The 18,754-nt window shown below is 42.4% G+C and overlaps 1 protein-coding gene across 4 annotated transcripts in view; it reads left to right on the top strand.

Moving 5' to 3' along the window:
* pdlim7 (PDZ and LIM domain 7) overlaps positions 1-18,754 on the top strand; it is a 39,528-nt gene that overhangs the window by 7,086 nt on the left and 13,688 nt on the right. For 2 of the 4 annotated variants that reach the window (XM_029119549.2, XM_034292011.1), the window contains exons 3-6: positions 6,322-6,473; positions 13,049-13,076; positions 13,998-14,179; positions 16,866-16,910. In XM_029119549.2, the coding sequence (XP_028975382.1) occupies positions 6,322-6,473; positions 13,049-13,076; positions 13,998-14,179; positions 16,866-16,910 (407 nt within the window). Of the gene's footprint in view, positions 1-6,321; positions 6,474-13,048; positions 13,077-13,997; positions 14,180-16,620; positions 16,632-16,865; positions 16,911-18,754 lie in introns of all 4 variants that reach the window. The other 2 variants (XM_029119551.2, XM_029119550.2) reach the window with 2 other exon arrangements.

Below are 18,754 nucleotides of genomic sequence, written 5' to 3'. Positions count from 1 at the left end.
TGACAGCTTTGTTTTAGAAGAGACGTTTCAACTGGTTTACCCTGAATGAGTTATGTCATTATGAATCAGCAATATGCTGACTGGCCGGTTTTACCTTGTCTTAGTGCTGGAGTCTGTACCTCAAAGCTGCCATGACATGAACAGAACTGTTTTACCTTGTCTTAGTGCTAGAGTCTGTACCTCAAAGCTCCCATGACATGAACAGAACTGTTTACCTTGTCTTAGTGCTAGAATATGTACCTCAAAGCTGCCATGACATGAACAGAACTCTTTTACCTTGTCTTAGTGCTACAGGTGTTCACACTACAATTCATACTTATAGCTGCTCGCCTTTCTATAAAGGAGAGGTTAATCTACAGAACTGTTTAAACCTGAACAACTGTTGTGAATCATTGACACACTGTCGTATCTTGAGTTAATGTTAGGAACTCATGCTGGGATCAACCCTGGTCGATACCAGACCCCGCGGCGGCTTACACAGAACATTTCTTGACCTGTTGTGAATGACCATCAGTATTGTCCAGTTAATGCTACATTATTCTCACAGTGGTCGATACTGAACCCCAAGGCCTATCATACCGGTCAGGTCTCTTGTGTTAGTGTTGCATTCAGTCATTTGCTAAAATGTAATATGACCTGGACGCTGGAATTGGCAGCAGATTTCTTTTTTTTAAAGGTAATTCTTTATTTTCCCACAGTACATTGAATTAGCTTTGCATTTACTCAACAGCAAGACTGATCCTGTGACAGCAAGGCAGCCGGAGGGCTTTGCTTTCCATTTCTCAGAGGGATATTTCTGGTCGTCCATCAGCTGTGCTTTGAGATGTAAGGGGAAGCTAGCTAACTGACTAGGGCAGCAGAGTAAAGAATTGCTACAAGGTTATTGCACGTTTAGGACTGAGTTGGGTTCATTAAAGCTGTGTTTTAGAAAACCAAAACATGTGTTTATTGGAAAGTATCTGTCTCAGAATTGTTTAAACACAGCCTATTACTTTGTGGCACCTTGTTGGGTCTGTTTAGAGAAATGGCACTCTATTGCTGTTTTTCAGATCTGTTTAGTCAAAGTTCTTTAGAGAGAAATGCCTGGCACATCTGTGGGGAACAGGGAGAGGTGTCTTCAAAACACTGTAAGATGAAAGGTAGTGGTGGGCTTCTGCTTGTTGATATACTACACTGTAGTTAATTCAAACATACCTCCTTGAGCATTGCTGTATACAACCTATACTACAGAGAAATTAGATTAGTCTAAGGAACAAATGTTGTTTAAGCTGATATGTTTGAATAGTAGATTCATAAATCCTTTTCAAAGACTTTAGAATGTTTTGGTACAAAACTTCAACGATACACCGTCTTCCTGCCGATGAAAAGTGTTTGGGTTGTTATTGGTTATCTGAAAGTTAGCGCTTTCTAACACCTTTGCACACCACATTATTTTTTTTGTTACAGACTTGGGATCATGTACTGTTTGTATTACTTTTACTTTCTTTATTAGCAGGGCTTAATAGATCTTGCTCATCACAACGGACCAATAAAACAATCAAAGAACTGCATTATTTGTATTTAATGTGATTTCACATGCTCCGAGGGTATGTGTTTAGTATGATTTGACGTGTGTTTAGCGTGATTGGATGTGTTCTGGGTAGAGTGTTTAGCGTGATTGGATGTGTTCTGGGTAGAGTGTTTAGCGTGATTGGATGTGTTCTGGGTAGAGTGTTTAGCGTGATTGGATGTGTTCTGGGTAGAGTGTTTAGCGTGATTGGATGTGTTCTGGGTAGAGTGTTTAGCGTGATTGGATGTGTTCTGGGTAGAGTGTTTAGCGTGATTGGATGTGTTCTGGGTAGAGTGTTTAGCGTGATTGGATGTGTTCTGGGTAGAGTGTTTAGCGTGATTGGATGTGTTCTGGGTAGAGTGTTTAGCGTGATTGGATGTGTTCTGGGTAGAGTGTTTCGTGTGATTTTACGTGTATTTGCAGGGTAGGGTGTACAGTTTCAACCTTCCCTCCCCTCTCCTACAGCGCTGCTACATCTGCGTAGCAAATGGCACCCCACTCCACTATATAGTGCACTACTTTTATACACGGGTCCATAAGACTCAAAGGCAGATTTCTACATAGGGAATGGGGTGCAATTTGAGACCCAACCATGCAGCCTTTCTTCTGAACTACAGGAACAGCTGTGTTCTAAAACCTGAACCGCCATCACAGGTGCCCGTGTCCATCACTAGCCTGCACGGAACACACACAGGCACCCCTACTCCGGCGCCTCTACCTGTGCCTCTCATTCACATGCTCTTATTTTTTGAAGTTTCAGTTTCCCGACACGTCCCCTTTCTCTCCATTCTCTCACTGCTGGTGTCCTTTATGACCAGGGGTTGAATTGGGCGGGAGCCAACAGGGGCTGAGCTCCTGCACATCTGGTCCAAAGGAGCCCTGGGAGGAGCTGAGCGGCCGCACTCCCACCGGACAGCAGTTTGACATTTTAGATACGACTGGAGAGTAGAACATAGGGTTCCCCCGCTTTAACCCGCTCCCTACACTTTCCCCCAATTTTAACTTGTTTATAACAGGCCTGTCTGTCTTTTCCCTTCAGGTGTCCTTTATAACAGGTTGTCCAACTCGTTCTGCCCCCTGAACCAGTCAGCCCTCACTGAGGAGAAGGGCACAGTGAAATTGGGTAACATTTGGAAATGTCAGTGCTCACTGACTGTAGCTTTAATTTATTTAGATACTGGCAAGCTTGACAGCCAAGAAAATAAATGTATGTAGACAACCCCCCCCCCCCAAATCTTTTTTTCAACAAAAACACAAAAGATTTGCAGGAATGATGGTTGGATACAAGGCTTGAATGGCACACCGGCTGTTTGTTTTTCCTGCTTTGGTTTTTGGAAGGATGTGAACTTAAGTAACAGGGCATGGGAAGTGCTGGATTACTGCTGAGGTGTGATAGTCCTTATGTTTCATGTAATGTTTGACTGGCTAGCGTTAGCAATGTTAACGGATATTAGCTAGCTAGTTAGACAAATAATGCCATTCTATTTCGTTGAGCACTGCCGCATATGTCTTTTTGTACCTATTGATTTATCCCAGCTAGGGATAGCTGTGATAAACCAGCTACCCCCCCCCCACCACACACACACACACACACACACACACTTACAGAACTAGAGTAAATACCAGTAACTATTGATTGGTAGTGTTAAATGTGCATTCGTTCTTCCCATATTTAGAAACTGACCTCATGGTATTGGAGTGGCACCTATCACCAAGCTTGGTCGGCAAGATACGTTCCCATCACACTGAATGCAAAAGTACTTGTTGATGTGAATACAAGCACACACAGCAGGAAATACATGTGTTGTTTCTTAGTTTTGTTGTTTCTCTCTAACAAACACAGAATAACAGTTTAGAAGCTGTAACCACATGTTTAATTACTTCCAGCCAGGGCAGATTAAAGATAATTTACTTGAGGTAAAACTTGGCATCAGAATAAATGTTCTTCACATGTATTTAATTTAATGTTCCTTTATTTTAAGTTTTTTAGAGGCATTGAGATTTTCTGCCTGAAATCAGAAATAACAAATGCTGCTTTTTTCCTACACCTCTGAAGTCATGGGAAGGCAAATCTGAACCATTGCTTTCACAAGGAAACTTGTGTCCTCGTCCTTGGGGAAAAAAGCCTTCTCTGTCTATTTAATGCGCTAGATCAAATAGGCTAAATCTGATTGCTTCTGATAGAATGTGATAGGCATTAACCTATTGATCAGACTCTGATCATTGATGAGCCAATAGTCTTCAGGCATTTAATGGGATCAGTGACAGGAGAAGGTAATCAGAGTCTACAGAGACTGGTGACTGCATTCCAAATCAGACCCTATTTCCTATGCAATGCACTACCTTTGGACAGAGCCCAATGGGGTAGAGGGGGCCGTTTGGGATGCCAGCATGACATGATCAGCATTCCAGCCGGGCCCTGTGCCTGTGATGTTATGCCTGGCCTTGTCTGACTGGCTCTCTGTGGTCAGATATTTGATGTTCAGGCGTTTGTACTCACAGTTATGTGACACTTTGATACCCACTGGCCTCTGGGACGAGGCCGAGTAAACCCCTTACTGAACTAAATAGGTTTTGGCACCTTTTTCCTCTCTCTGCCTCCCGTTCTCCCTCTACCTCCCGTTCTCTCTCTACCTCCCGTTCTCCCTCTACCTCCCGTTCTCTCTCTACCTCCCGTTCTCCCTCTACCTCCCATTTTTGTTTTGTTTTACATAAACAGTGTTCCCTGCTGAGTGATGGTTTAGCTGTAACTTCTCTCTGATGGGGATTATCCAGCTCCTCCAGATGTCATGGAAGTCAGTTAGGCTAGTGTCATCACGTCCTGCACAGTCACAGCTACAAGGACTGGCTGGCCGTGTCTTGCCGCTAGCTAGCAGTGAATGGATGACCTGCTGTTTGCTATTATCACGTACTGTTACAGATATGGCCTCACTAAAATATTCATCTGTTCCAGCGTGTAGACAGACAGGCCTCCTGCCTCTGGGTGCTTTCTCAATTATTCCCTATTCAGTGCATAGTGCAATCATTTTAACCAGGACCCATAGAACTCTGCTCACCAGTAGTCCACATTGGTATTTAGGCAATAGGGTTGTGTTTGGAGCAATGTCTCTCTACTGAAGCTGTAGTCCTTATTGTATTGGATCATAGGAAGTACTGTCATGGTCTACATCAGTATTGGATCATATTCAGTGATGTAATAGTCCACATCTGTGATGTCATAGTCCCAGTAAACTCTGACCCTACCACCATAATGTAATGAGTTGTCTTACTGAACACTCACACACACAGACAGTAGTAGACCTTACAGTCACTCAATGGGTAATACACATAACAGATGCTAACCCAAGCATGAATCATGATGATGATTTGGCTTATGTATATTTAGTCACTGGGATAGTCTGCCAGTTGACAGTGTAAAAAGACACTTGGGTCAGCTAGCTAGTGATATGAGCAAGATAAGGGAGATCTTTAATTGCCTATTGACTGGGGTGCACATGGTGTTACACAATGATCTTGAATGTGTCTGTGTGCACTTTTCTGTCTCCTATCCTGTTCCAAGTCTATTTTTGTGTATAAATGATTATGGTCCTATATTTATGTCTATTATATTACTATCTGATTTATGAATGTATCTGACTATATATTTTCCTGTTCTTTCTTTAAGTTTCAAGCCGATCATTGACACATTTACATTGTATTGCATTATTGTGTAATTATTACTCTTGTAATTGTAGTTTATGGTTAAAACAAAATTTTGAGTTTGTGTAAATTACAATGTCATTTATGATACATGTCTGTGGTGGTGGTATGATATCTACATGTCTGTGGTGGTATGATATCTACATGTCTGGGGTAGTGGTATGATATCTACATGTCTGTGGTAGTGGTACCATATCTACATGTCTGTGGTGGTGGTACCATATCTACATGTCTGTGGTGGTGGTACCATATCTACATGTCTGTGGTAGTGGTACCATATCTACATGTCTGTGGTGGTGGTACCATATCTACATGTCTGTGGTGGTACGATATCTACATGTCTGTGGTGGTGGTACGATATCTACATGTCTGTGGTAGTGGTACCATATCTACATGTCTGTGGTGGTGGTATGATATCTACATGTCTGTGGTAGTGGTACGATATCTACATGTCTGGGGTGGTGGTACGATATCTACATGTCTGTGGTAGTGGTACGATATCTACATGTCTGTGGTGGTGGTACGATATCTACATGTCTGTGGTGGTGGTACGATATCTACATGTCTGTGGTGGTGGTACGATATCTACATGTCTGTGGTAGTGGTACGATATCTACATGTCTGGGGTGGTGGTATGATATCTACATGTCTGTGGTAGTGGTACGATATCTACATGTCTGGGGTGGTGGTATGATATCTACATGTCTGGGGTGGTGGTACGATATCTACATGTCTGGGGTGGTGGTACGATATCTACATGTCTGTGGTGGTGGTACGATATCTACATGTCTGGGGTGGTGATATCTACATGTCTGGGGTGGTGGTATGATATCTACATGTCTGGGGATTGTTATGTGGCATGTGCATTCAGTTGTTTGACCATGAAACAGATGTTGCTGAAGACTCATCGGGTGTGCATCATGGCTTGTCTTAAGTGGCCCCTTCCTGGCTTCTTTCAACAGGTGTTGCGTTTTTGTGTGTGTGTGTGTGTGTGTGTCTGTGTCTGTTTCTGAACTCACATGCCTGAAATGACTCCTCTGATGTGCTCTGTTCTCGGTCTGTTCCTCCCACAGCTGACTCCTGGGGGGAAGGCTGCTCAGGCGGGTGTGGGTGTGGGAGACTGGGTGGTGTCCATTGGCGATGCCAACGCAGAGGAAATGACCCACGTGGAGGCACAGAACAAGATCCGAGCCGCAGAGGAGATGCTCACCCTGACCCTTAGCAAGTAGGTTATAGCATTGGCTATCCTGTACTATACAACACTCTATTGTAAAATGAAACTATATATAATACTACACTGAGCAAGTGAGATGTGCTATTCACTATTCTGTCATTTATAATACTATATGATACAATGTAATACTATAGAATACCAGCAAGTATTAGCAAGTATATGCTAGAAATGCTAGAATATACTTATGCTAGCAAGATATGCTATTAGACACGGGGGTTATATGACAAATACACCATGACACAATGCAACGCGGATATATGTACTGTACTGTACCACGCCACTGTTACCACCAGCAGACAATATCATAACACTGTGATTCTCAACCCTCTCCTGGGGACCCCCCTGCCATTCCATCTATTAGAAGTATCCCAGAGCTAGCACACCTGAATCAACTTATTAACAAGCCATTACCAGTTGAATCAGGTGAGTTAGTTCAGGGCTAAAACTGAACTGTGAGATGGCTGTGGGGTCCCCAGGAGAGGGTTGGGAACCACTGCATATAACACACCACCATAACACACCACGCAAAAGAGCTAGAAGGCTCTTTTGTTTGGCTGAAACATAGAGATTGAACATTCACCCAGCATTACACACATTAAACAGTCACACAACATCATTATTATACGGACTGAAAATTGTACATAAGACGGGCTTGTCATTTTAATTTCTAAATCATTTGGTAAAGCATTGAAGGAAAGGTAACCTTATTTTTTACTGAAAGCCAAGCAAATCCAATTTTACAGAGTTATTTTGATCTGGACTGGGTTTAGATCATGCTCCCCCGGTTTGCCAAAGAACATTCCAGTTAGCTACAGAGGCCCAAGTTAGCTTCTCTCTGTAGAATCTCTCTGCTGTCAGTGATCTCAGGCCAACAGCTTGTGATAGAGATGCAGTAATGGACAACATGGTAATGTTCTGTTTGGGTATGTTTACATTTTGTTATTTAAAATAATTTCTAAGCCAGAGTCCCCTGCTAGGTCTCCATGTGTCTGTATAGGTCTCCATGTGTCTTTATAGGTCTCCCTGTGTCTTTATAGGTCTCCCTGTGTCTTTATAGGTCTCTGTGTGTCTGTATAGGTCTCCATGTGTCTGTATAGGTCTCCATGTGTCTTTATAGGTCTCCATGTGTCTTTATAGGTCTCCATGTGTCTTTATAGGTCTCCATGTGTATTTATAGGTCTCCATGTGTCTTTATAGGTCTCCATGTGTATTTATAGGTTTCCATGTGTCTGTATAGGTCTCCATGTGTCTTTATAGGTCTCCATGTGTCTGTATAGGTCTCCATGTGTCTGTATAGGTCTCCATGTGTCTTTATAGGTCTCCATGTGTCTTTATAGGTCTCCATGTGTCTGTATAGGTCTCCATGTGTCTGTATAGGTCTCCATGTCTCTTTATAGGTCTCCATGTCTCTTTATAGGTCTCCATGTGTCTGTATAGGTCTCCATGTCTCTTTATAGGTCTCCATGTCTCTTTATAGGTCTCCATGTGTATTTATAGGTCTCCATGTGTCTTTATAGGTCTCCATGTGTCTGTATAGGTCTCCATGTGTCTTTATAGGTCTGCATGTGTCTTTATAGGTCTCCGTGTGTCTGTATAGGTCTCCCTATGTATTTATAGGTCTCCATGTGTCTGTATAGGTCTCCATGTGTCTGTATAGGTCTCCATGTGTCTGTATAGGTCTCCATGTGTCTTTATAGGTCTCCATGTGTCTTTATAGGTCTCCATGTGTCTTTATAGGTCTCCATGTGTCTGTATAGGTCTCCATGTGTCTGTATAGGTCTCCATGTCTCTTTATAGGTCTCCATGTCTCTGTATAGGTCTCCATGTCTCTTTATAGGTCTCCATGTCTCTTTATAGGTCTCCATGTCTCTTTATAGGTCTCCATGTCTCTTTATAGGTCTCCATGTGTCTTTATAGGTCTCCATGTGTCTGTATAGGTCTCCATGTGTCTTTATAGGTCTGCATGTGTCTTTATAGGTCTCCGTGTGTCTGTATAGGTCTCCCTATGTATTTATAGGTCTCCATGTGTCTGTATAGGTCTCCATGTGTCTTTATAGGTCTCCATGTGTCTTTATATATGTCTATGTTTTTTTTAGGTCTGTATAGGGCTTTATAAGTCAAGTTTTATATTTCTTACATATTATACAGTACATTCCCCTTCCTAATCCATTATTACAATGTAATTTATTCTTAAAGATGCATTTTTCTTGGCATTTTCTAGTGCCCCTCAGTCAGACTTGGAATTTGCACAGCAAAATATTTCAGCTGATATTATGAGTGAAACAATTAGACCCTCTGTGTTGGCTGTCCGGTTCATCTTGTCCACAAGGCGTCGGATGCTGTTGCCGATATTTTGGGTGAAAATCGCGGTGCAAAAATGGACGCCAGGCAGGTTAATCTCACCAGTAGTCTCATGGCGAGGAAGTCTGTACCAAAGATGGTCAGCCCTGTTTATTGTGTGTCCACAGGAGGTTGACGTGTAGTAAATCTAACAAACACATAGTTGATGATTCTGACCAGCTATGTCCAGAAAGAGATGGTCCCAGGGAATACTCTGTTATTAGATAAGCAAGTTGGGGACTAACCAAGGAGTGTCCACAATGACACCATATTCGCTTGAAAGTAGGCTGCCAAGGAATAGACATGATGAACGTAGGACATTCCAAAACATGGGAACATTCCAATTTGTCTATCTACCCATGACCCATTCGCTGCCTCTCCCTTTCCCTCTCTCTCTTTCTATGGCTCCCTCGCTGCTCCGTGACACACACATGGAAATATCTTCAGTGCTGAATTGACAGTTTTCCATCACAGGGTGGTCGGGGCAACACCCTGATTCATCAAAGATACCAAAAAAGGAGTTCACGAGTGGATAGACTAACAACCACATCTGGGAGTACAGGATGAAAGAGTGAAAGGGAGAGAGAGAGAACGTCACGTCTTTGTCGGATAACAGACGAGTAATGAAAAGGGACACCTGACTCGGGCTGCGCCCTTTTATTTTAGCACACTGTTTATAACCAGAGACTTTTAGGCCCAGTTGAAAGCAGTGACCTTTATGGGGAATGTTCTCCAGACTAGGCCAGTGTTTAGGTTGTAGGTCTGTGAGTGATGTCAACAGTAGCTCCAGTTTACCCCAAAGCTTTGAGCCTCTGTAGTGACAGAGGATGGTTGAATCCAGAGTCACTGTCCGTTTGGTTTAGAATGCAGCAGTATTGGTAACACGGACCTGCTGGACAGAACATGGGACCTAATCGAAAAAGCATTCACAAAAGCACCTTAAAAATTTTGAACAAAGGTTTGTGCGAACACCTGTATTTCCTGATGTTTTATTTTAGTTACATAATGTTTGACCTAGATGGTCATATTGCCTGTGTGCAGTAATACCAGGTTATTCCAGTAAATGTGATGTAATAAGCACTTCATGTCAGTTGGAAATGTAACCTGCATGACTGAGATTAAAGTATCTAACGTGGCGTAAATTCTAAAACCTGCCCGAACTCTGTAGAGGGAGGTAAATTGGACACCAGCTGAGATGTTCACACTGTCCTTAGGCTACATGTCAAGATGACAATCTGTGACTCTGTGCGCGCGTGTGAATGTGCTTTATTGTGTTGATGTTACTAAGGGCCCCCTGTTCATTCTTGGCTGGATGTTTAATTGTGTGTTGGCTTTCGCAGTCTTGGATGGTTATAATTGATTTGGCAGGTCGGTAGTAAACCTTGGGTGTATTAATTCCTTCAAACAAAACTTTTATCCCACCTTGTTCATGTAATAGCAGAAAGACACAGACACACATTCTCTCTCTTTCTCTATCTCTCTCTCTCAGCTCAGCTGTTTCCCGGTGTTACCCAGCGCCTCTTGGAGAAGAACTTGTGTAAAAAACAAGCATTCATCCTCTCCTTCCAGTAACTTTCACTTACTGTCTTGCTCATTCCTTTTTCATCCCCCTCACCTCTCTCTCATCTCTTTCTCACCTCTCTCTCATCTCTTTCTCATCTCTCTCTCACCTCTCTCTCATCTCTTTCTCACCTCTCTCTCATCTCTTTCTCACCTCTCTCTCATCTCTTTCTCATCTCTCTCTCATCTCTTTCTCATCTCTCTCTCATCTCTTTCTCACCTCTCTCTCATCTCTCTCTCATCTCTTTCTCATCTCTCTCTCACCTCTCTCTCATCTCTTTCTCATCTCTGTCTCATCTCTCTCTCTATCTCTCTTCCTCCGGTCCTGACAGACAAAGCTTCTATGGAATTGCGTTAACACTTATCTTAATACAGGGTTTGAGCTATTGTCCTGCCTGTCACAGTGTCTCCAGGCTTGGATGGCTCCCACAGTTTGCTTTTCAGATGAATTAGGAGGAGATGTCTATGCTTATGAGTGATTGTGTATTATTTGGCAGTGGTTTGGGGCCTAGATTTGTGTTAGGCATTATGATGAACTATCATTTTAGTTTCGTCTACTGGAATGGGTTTAATCCAAAACCTTTTCTCTCTAGGAAATGGTCGGAACAGATAAATGTGCATTTCACACTACTCCCTTTCAGGCACATAGGGCTCTGGCCAAAAGTAGTGGCCTGTGTAGTGAATAGGGTGGCATTTGGAGTGAATGCGGAGCTGAGTGACACATAGGAAAGTGCACAGCCTACTGAGGGGAAGAGCCCCGCCTGGTCACCTATGACTGATAATAGGCCTGCATTTCACTGTTCCACAGACAAACCTGTGACTCTGAGGGTTGTGGGCTGTAAGCACACGCACAAGACTCAGACACACGTACCTGAGGGTCATGGTGCATGTGACTTTGGAGGAATAAAAAATGCTCTCAGCTGAAGAGAGAAATATCACAGACTCAAGTTTGGCAGTCAGACACTGTCCCGGATTGCGTGTTCTAGTCTTCATAAGGCCTGACTTGGCCAATAGGGCTCTCCCCAAAAGCAGAGCACTATGTAGGGAATGGGGTGTCATTTGGTCTGTAGCCTATTATATTAGGGAGAATGTAAGGGGAAGTGAGATTGTTTAAAGTCAAGGGTGTGTATGATGTTACATGGATTCCGAACAGCCCATGCTTGCATCCCAAATGTCACTCTTACCCCTAGATAGTGTACTACTTTTGGGTAAAAGTGGTGCACTACATACAGACGAGTGTTCAATTTGATCCCAGATCAGTCTCATTCCAGAGTGACTCTGCCTTTGGCCTCCGGTTCTTTCCCGGTTCAGTCCGTTCTGCCAAAAGAAACAGAAGCTTGCGTAGCACTCCTAGCTGTCTGTCCTGCTCTAACATGTTCTGCCAAACTGTTGATGTGCAGCAATGAAGATGTTTTATCAAACTGTTGGTGTGCGGCTTCAGCCTGAGAGATGTTTCTGCTGTAACTTTAAAATAGTGCTGTGGCTGAAGTAGTTAATCAGAGAGTACCACCATCCGCTTTACTTGACATGTTGGCATTTATTTCCTTGTTCTGACCCAATCAGCCCAGCCTGTTTCCTCTCCTCCTTTTCAATCCCCTCTCCCCCTCTTTTTCCTCCCCACAGTCTTGTAGTTGGCTGTGATCCTGTGTTGAATGCGGTCATCTCCTTTAAGTGGCCTGAGCGTGATAATGAGTGGTCATGTTATGCAGTCATATGAAGGAAGCATTGGCCTCTCTGTGTCTCTCTCTGAGTCTTTTTCTGTGTCTCTCTCTGAGTCTTTCTCTGTGTCTCTCTCTGAGTCTTTCTCTGTGTCTCTCTCTGAGTCTTTCTCTGTGTCTCTCTCTGTCTTTTTCTGTGTCTCTTTCCGTGTCTCTCTCTGACTTTCTCTGTGTCTCTTGATGTCTCTCTCTGGGTCTCTCTCTGAGTCTCTCTCTGAGTCTCTCTCTGAGTCTCTCTCTGAGTCTCTCTCTGAGTCTGTCAGTGACGTGAAAGGGTTTGGAATGTTTAGAGTGACAGGGATACCTGTGGTTAGTGGTATAGTGGTGGCCTCTCCCAAGACAAAGCATTGTGTATAGTTCCAGATTATGTTGAGTTCCCCAATGCCCTCTCAGTATTATGTGAAGGGATTCACTGGACTGAGACAATGTAATTATTATATAAGATTGATTACGTGCTTATTTAAATTGCTTCAAATTTGATGTTTGTGTCATGTACTGTACTTCATTGTATTTCAGCACTATTTTATTATGGTATCTGTGTATAATATCAGTTACAAAACACAATTTCTTTCTAAACTTAACAGTTTTATAATTAAATAATTAAATGACCACACCTGTTCAGGATTTTCTGGAAATTAAACTAAATTAAACCATGAATAGTCAATTTATTTTCCCCAAAAGTCCACATTCAAATTAAGAAACGTATTGATCCTTGATTACTGTATGTGAATACAACAAAACAGTCTAATGTCTATGCAAAAGAAAGTGCCTAATCATTCTGAGAGGTTTTGAGTAATTTAATGTAACTTTATTTTCGAAAGCTGGAAAGGCTCAATTCAGACAGATCTATGTAAATTTACATTGTATTGCATTTCACTGGTGTCTATAATCTACTAAGGTGACATTTACCTTTCTCTTCTAAATCAAATGTTTTGTCTTTTCTTCCAGAGCTTTCCATGCAGGCGGTGATCAAAAGGTAAGATTGTCCCTCTGCACTCCAAACAACTTCCTACTCCCTATGTAGTGTACTTATCTGTATTGGGATAAGGGCGCACTACATTAAGATAAGGGTGTCATTTCTAATTTGCTTTAATGTGGGCGCTATCGTAATCGTGAAACACTGTCAGTGAAGCGTCTTCAATATGAACTGACAGATTTCGTATTTTCCTGGCGCTACATAAATCAACATTAAATTAACTCTTATCTAGTTCATCTTCCTTACCCTCTCTATAGTGACAGCCCTCCCTATGGAGGACTGCGCAAAGTTCAAAGTCATGTTATGGAAATGCCGTATTATTTCCACTGAAGGCGTTGAATACGAACATGCTCGCCCAGCCGGGCATTGTGTTATGACAAACAATGAAAAATCACACCCAAGGAAGATTACAATTCCAAAGTTCAGTTAATACTTTGGAACCTCTTTGAGTGTTGATTTCAATTCACACTCATCTCAGTATTGTCCATAGGCCAAAAACATCATAGAGGAACATACTAGTTAGGACCTAAAAAATGAAAAATATTTGTCCCAAATGCACTACTTTTGACCAGGGCCCTCCAAAGTAGTGCAGGATTTAGTGAATAGGGTGTTATTTGGGACGTTCCCCTCTCAACTGACAGATGTGGCCTTGGCCCTGCCCTGTGTCTTACAACACGTAATTTAGTTGTGAGAAATGATTAGGTAAATAGATCTGGTTTGTAGGCTGGGGTTATGCAACAGCCTTCTGTATAAAGTGTGGACCATGTGTGTCTGAATATGTGCCTGTGTAGAAATTTGTATTTTTAAGTAGGCCTCACAGAATATGTGTGTGTTTTGAATGCAAACTGCATGCATGTTTTTGTCTAACTGCATGTTATTTGCTGTGGTTTGTGTCCTATCTCCCTCCCTCTCGACCTGTAGGGTTCATTCACCCCCACCTCTGTTCAGCCCAAATACTCCTTCGCCCCCAGCGCCTCCATCAACAAGATGGCCCGGCCGTTTACACCTGGTGGGGGGAACTCGGTCATTAAACCGGTGGCATACGCACCGAAAGTAAACACTCCAACCCCAGCCTCCATCAGCATGCTACAGCCACACAATGGGTAGGTACACAACCAACCAAACAAAGAAACAGACAGACTTTGCCTCCACCCAGAGAGGACCTGAAGCTAAGGCAGACCAGATGTGCTCACAGTATTTAAGTTGTGTAACAAGTCAATCTTGGTTTCTGTGGAAAAGTGATTTAAGGATGGATTACTGGATTGCTCTGACTCATTCGGGTAACTATGGGTAGGCTCATGGGAGTTGTGTTCTGCTAGAAGTAGAATACAGGAAATGAATTGGTCTTATATCAATCAAATATTTCTGCTACGTCTCATTCGCTAAAGATGCTTCACATCAACCGTGGTGGGCCATGGGAAGGCCACGGTGGGTTGTGGTCTAACTTTTGGCAAGGTCTAGATGTCATCTCTAGCTGTATTTTGGCAAGGTTTGGAGGGTTGCCGAGCTTTAGAGTGTGTCTGTAGCTGTATTTTGGCGAGGTTTACAGGTTGTCTGTAGCTGTATTTTGTTGAGTGCATTTTGAAATGTGAAATCCTGCATGTGAAATCGTGATGTCCTCATTAGCTGTATTTTGGTGAAATCTAGATATACTCTGTAGCTGTATTTTGGTTAGATCAAGCTGTCTTTTGAAGCTGTATTTTGGCGAGGTCTAAATATCATCTGTAGCTGAATTTTGGTGAGGTCTAGATGTCTTCTGTAGCTGTTTTTTAGTGAGGTCTAGATGTCCTCTGTAGCTGTATTTCGGTGAGGTCTAGATGTCCTCTGTAGCTGTATTTCGGTGAGGTCTAGATGTCCTCTGTAGCTGTATTTCGGTGAGGTCTAGATGTCGTCTGAAGCTGTATTTAGCTGCACTTTGCTGTGCTCAGGACCCCTCCCTTGGAATCTGCTGAGCGGTCAAAGTGTTTTTACTGCGGTGGGGCTGAGTTACCCCCATAGCCTTACTTGGAGCTGTTTTGTTTCAGTGTCTAAAGTGCTGTATGGAGAGAGGATTCTAACTCATATCCAGACTAGTTTTCTCTGTTGTGGGAAGACTGTCTGCCTCTGTTTAAACAGTATCAAATTCAACCTGTTCCTAGAATAATGCTTTTCTAGGAAGTTTTAAAGAGCCTGTATGACGTTCTCATTAACTGTTTATAGATCCAGTTAGTACTTTAGTTTAAAGGACTAATCAGTCTTCTAGCAGTCTTCCTTTGATGTATTAGTGGATCCGGTTGCTCTTCACATTATCTGGCAGGATTACTAAGTGCCCCTCCTTTCCGCTACCTTTTCCCCATGACCGATGCGAAATCAAACTCCTCTGGCTCCTGTTCATCAATAGTCAGTGAGTGACTACAAGTAAGAGTTGTGATCCGTTCCATTTCGATTCATTCAGTTCTCGTCCATTTGTTTCTCTTCACGGAACTTTAGGGAAAATCTAAATTAGAACTTCAACTGATGATTCCAACTGACTGAATTGAAGCAAAATGGACCCAGACCCTTTTATTATTCTAAGTAGCAAATAGAAGGTCAGGGCTTTCGGCACTATATGGTAGTGGTTAACAACTTCATGGGTTTAAGAAGTAGTTTGGCACGGCTGGGAATGTGTCCACTGCCCAGACATGTCCTAGGTCTGATGTGATTCTCTCCCCAGCTCTTACCCAACTACCATGATGCATCACTCCAGTGGTATACATAATTAATGGAGCAGTGTCATATAGATGTGTACGCAATGAACATACTTCAGTTCCTGGCTTGCCAGAAATAAAGTGGGTTCCGTGGTCAAATTGGAATTCTACACTACTTGAAATCCATATATAGGCCATGTTTATTCAGGAAAAAAATTATATGTTCTCAGCGATTTACCCAATAACATAAGTGAAATAAAGAATGGTTTTAGATGTTAGGCTAACACAGAGTCATTGATGATAACATGAACTCTTTTGTGGCTCTGTTGGCAGTGAAAAAGTGGTTGTGCACACCAGGTTTGTGGATTCAGGTTGTATATAGTGGACCAGTAAGAACCTTGCTGTTTTTTCCCCAATTACTTATGATTCATTTTAATATTGTTATTTACTTTTAGTTAATGCTCTAGCAGTGTCTGCTGTATGACAACACTGGGACACTGAAGTCACTAGATGAGTCAAAAATTCACTAGATGAGTAACTGAGACTGGGACACGGGATGTGTGCTAAACTGTCAGACAGCCTGTCTGGGACTTTCGTGCCCATGCCACTGAGGGGCCATTATGAGAATGCCACATACTCCGTCTCTCTGCTAGAAACCGTCAACAATGAAAGCCTGCGTGTGATGGCACCTCTGTTGCATGGTTCTCCGCAACCCATAAACACCTCCCTGTTGACTTTTCTGTGTTGTTATTGTTTGACAAGATCTTCAAAATGTTTTCTGTTTTTCCTAAACTTAACCCCCCCCCCCCCTAATTTCTCTTCGCTCTCTTTTTTTCTTTCTCCTTCCCCCTCTTTCTCTCTATTGTTCCTCTCCACAGATGGAAGAGAAGTCAGTAAAAACCTTTACTTTCTTGTTAGTTAAATGTAGAATAACATGTTTGTCAGTAGCTACACTAGTACTTCATAACGACTGGTGAATATTTCCTAGCACATTAACTGTAACATATTTCAAAATGTACTTCACATTATGCTTGTTCTATTAATCTTTTTACTATAATTTATTGTCAATTCTCTGTTTTTGAATCTACTCTACTCCTCCCCCTCCTTTCCACCTGCCCTACAGAGAAGATCAAGCTTTCTTTGATCAACAGATCTACCAGCATGAGAAGTAAGAGACTGATGTATTGTGGTCAATCCTGTTTGACCGCTGACCACTTGATGCCTTTGCCAGATAGGACATATTACCATACTGATCACTAGACACGCTTGTTAGAGAGGAAATATTTACACAGAACACAATATATATATATATATATATATATATATATATATATATATATGTATGTGTGTGTGTGTGTTCTGTGTGGTCAATGGGAGGCAGTAGTTATGGCAGACAGCATGCCCTCTTTTAAGCCTTTTGCTGACCCTGACACCTATTAGTTGTAGTATTAATATTCCTAGTATTCCTAAACATACATTTTCTGTTGATTATCTATTTGCTCTTCAGAATGACAGAACTAAAGTTTGCCGTTCTATATAATATCTGAGCTCCTTATCTGTCTCATCTGTCAGTTGCTCTCTAAAATAGATGCTAGTTGTCTGAACATGTATCGAACCCTTGTTTACAGTCAACTCAAGAAGTAACAGCTCCCTTTCTGAAATTCAGCTGAAGTGAATGCAAAAAAACAACACAAACAATGGGTCTTATTTTGGGCTACTTTTGAAACCTGTGTTTTGCAGTTGTACTACTCAATAAAATGTTTTGTGTTAAAGGAAATATTGTGAGGTAATGAAAGTATGTGGCTCCTCCTTGTCTGAGCCCAACATCGGGGTCATTGTGTGTGCTGTTTATTTTTTGCATTCACTTCTGCTCAGTTTTACAAAGGGTGTTGATACTCTAGTTGACTGTATACATACGTTATCTAAACACATACTGAACCCCTCTCTCTCATACTTATGCTAATTATCTGATCACATACTGAAACCCTGTCATACACACGCTGGCAACAAAAGTGAGTACACTCCTAAGTAAAAATGTCCAAATTGGGCCCAATTAGTCATTTTCCCTCCCCGGTGTCATGTGACTCATTAGTGTTACAAGGTCTCAGGTGTGAATGGGGAGCAGGTGTGTTAAATTTGGTGTTATTGCTCTCACACTCCCTCATACTGGTCACTGGAAGTTCAACATGGCACCTCATTGCAAATGACTCTCTGAGGATCTGAAAAAAAGAATTGTTGCGCTACATAAAGATGGCCTAGGCTATAAGAAGATTGCCAAGAACCTGAAACTGAGCTGCAGCACGGTGGCCAAGACCATAGAGCGGTGCAACAAGACACGTTCCACTCAGAACAGGCCTCGCCATGGTCAACCAAAGAAGTTGAATACGCGTGCTCAGCGTCATATCCAGAGGTTGTCTTTGGGAAATAGACGTATGAGTGCTGCCAGCATTGCTGCAGAGGTTGAAGGGGTGTGGGGTCAGCCTGTCAGTGCTCAGACCATACACCACACACTGCATCAAATTGGTCTGCATGGCTGTCTTCCCAGAAGGAAGCTTCTTCTAAAGATTATGTACAAGAAAGCCAGCAAACATTTTGCTGAAGACATGCAGACTAAGGACATGGATTACTGGTCTGATAAGACCAAGATAAACTTATTTGGTTCAGATGGTGTCAAGCGTGTGTGGTGGCAACCAGGTGAGGAGTACAAAGACAAGTGTGTCTTTTCTACAGTCAAGCATGGTGGTGGGAGTGTCATGGTCTGGGGCTGCATGAATGCTGCTGGTACTGGGGAGCTACAGTTCATTGAAGGAACCATGAATGCCAACATGTACTGTGACATATTGAAGCAGAGCATGATCCCCTCCCTTCAGAGACTGGGCCGCAGGACAGTATTCCAACATGATAACGACCCCAAACACACCTCCAAGATGACCACTGCCTTGCTGAAGAAGCTTAGTTTAAAGGTGATGGACTGGACAAGCATGTCTCCAGACCTAAACTATATTGAGCATC

This window comes from Esox lucius, chromosome 4 (genome assembly GCF_011004845.1).
Source record: "Esox lucius isolate fEsoLuc1 chromosome 4, fEsoLuc1.pri, whole genome shotgun sequence".
Classification (NCBI taxonomy): Eukaryota; Metazoa; Chordata; class Actinopteri; order Esociformes; family Esocidae; genus Esox; species Esox lucius.
This window is presented reverse-complemented; position numbering and strand designations above follow the sequence as displayed.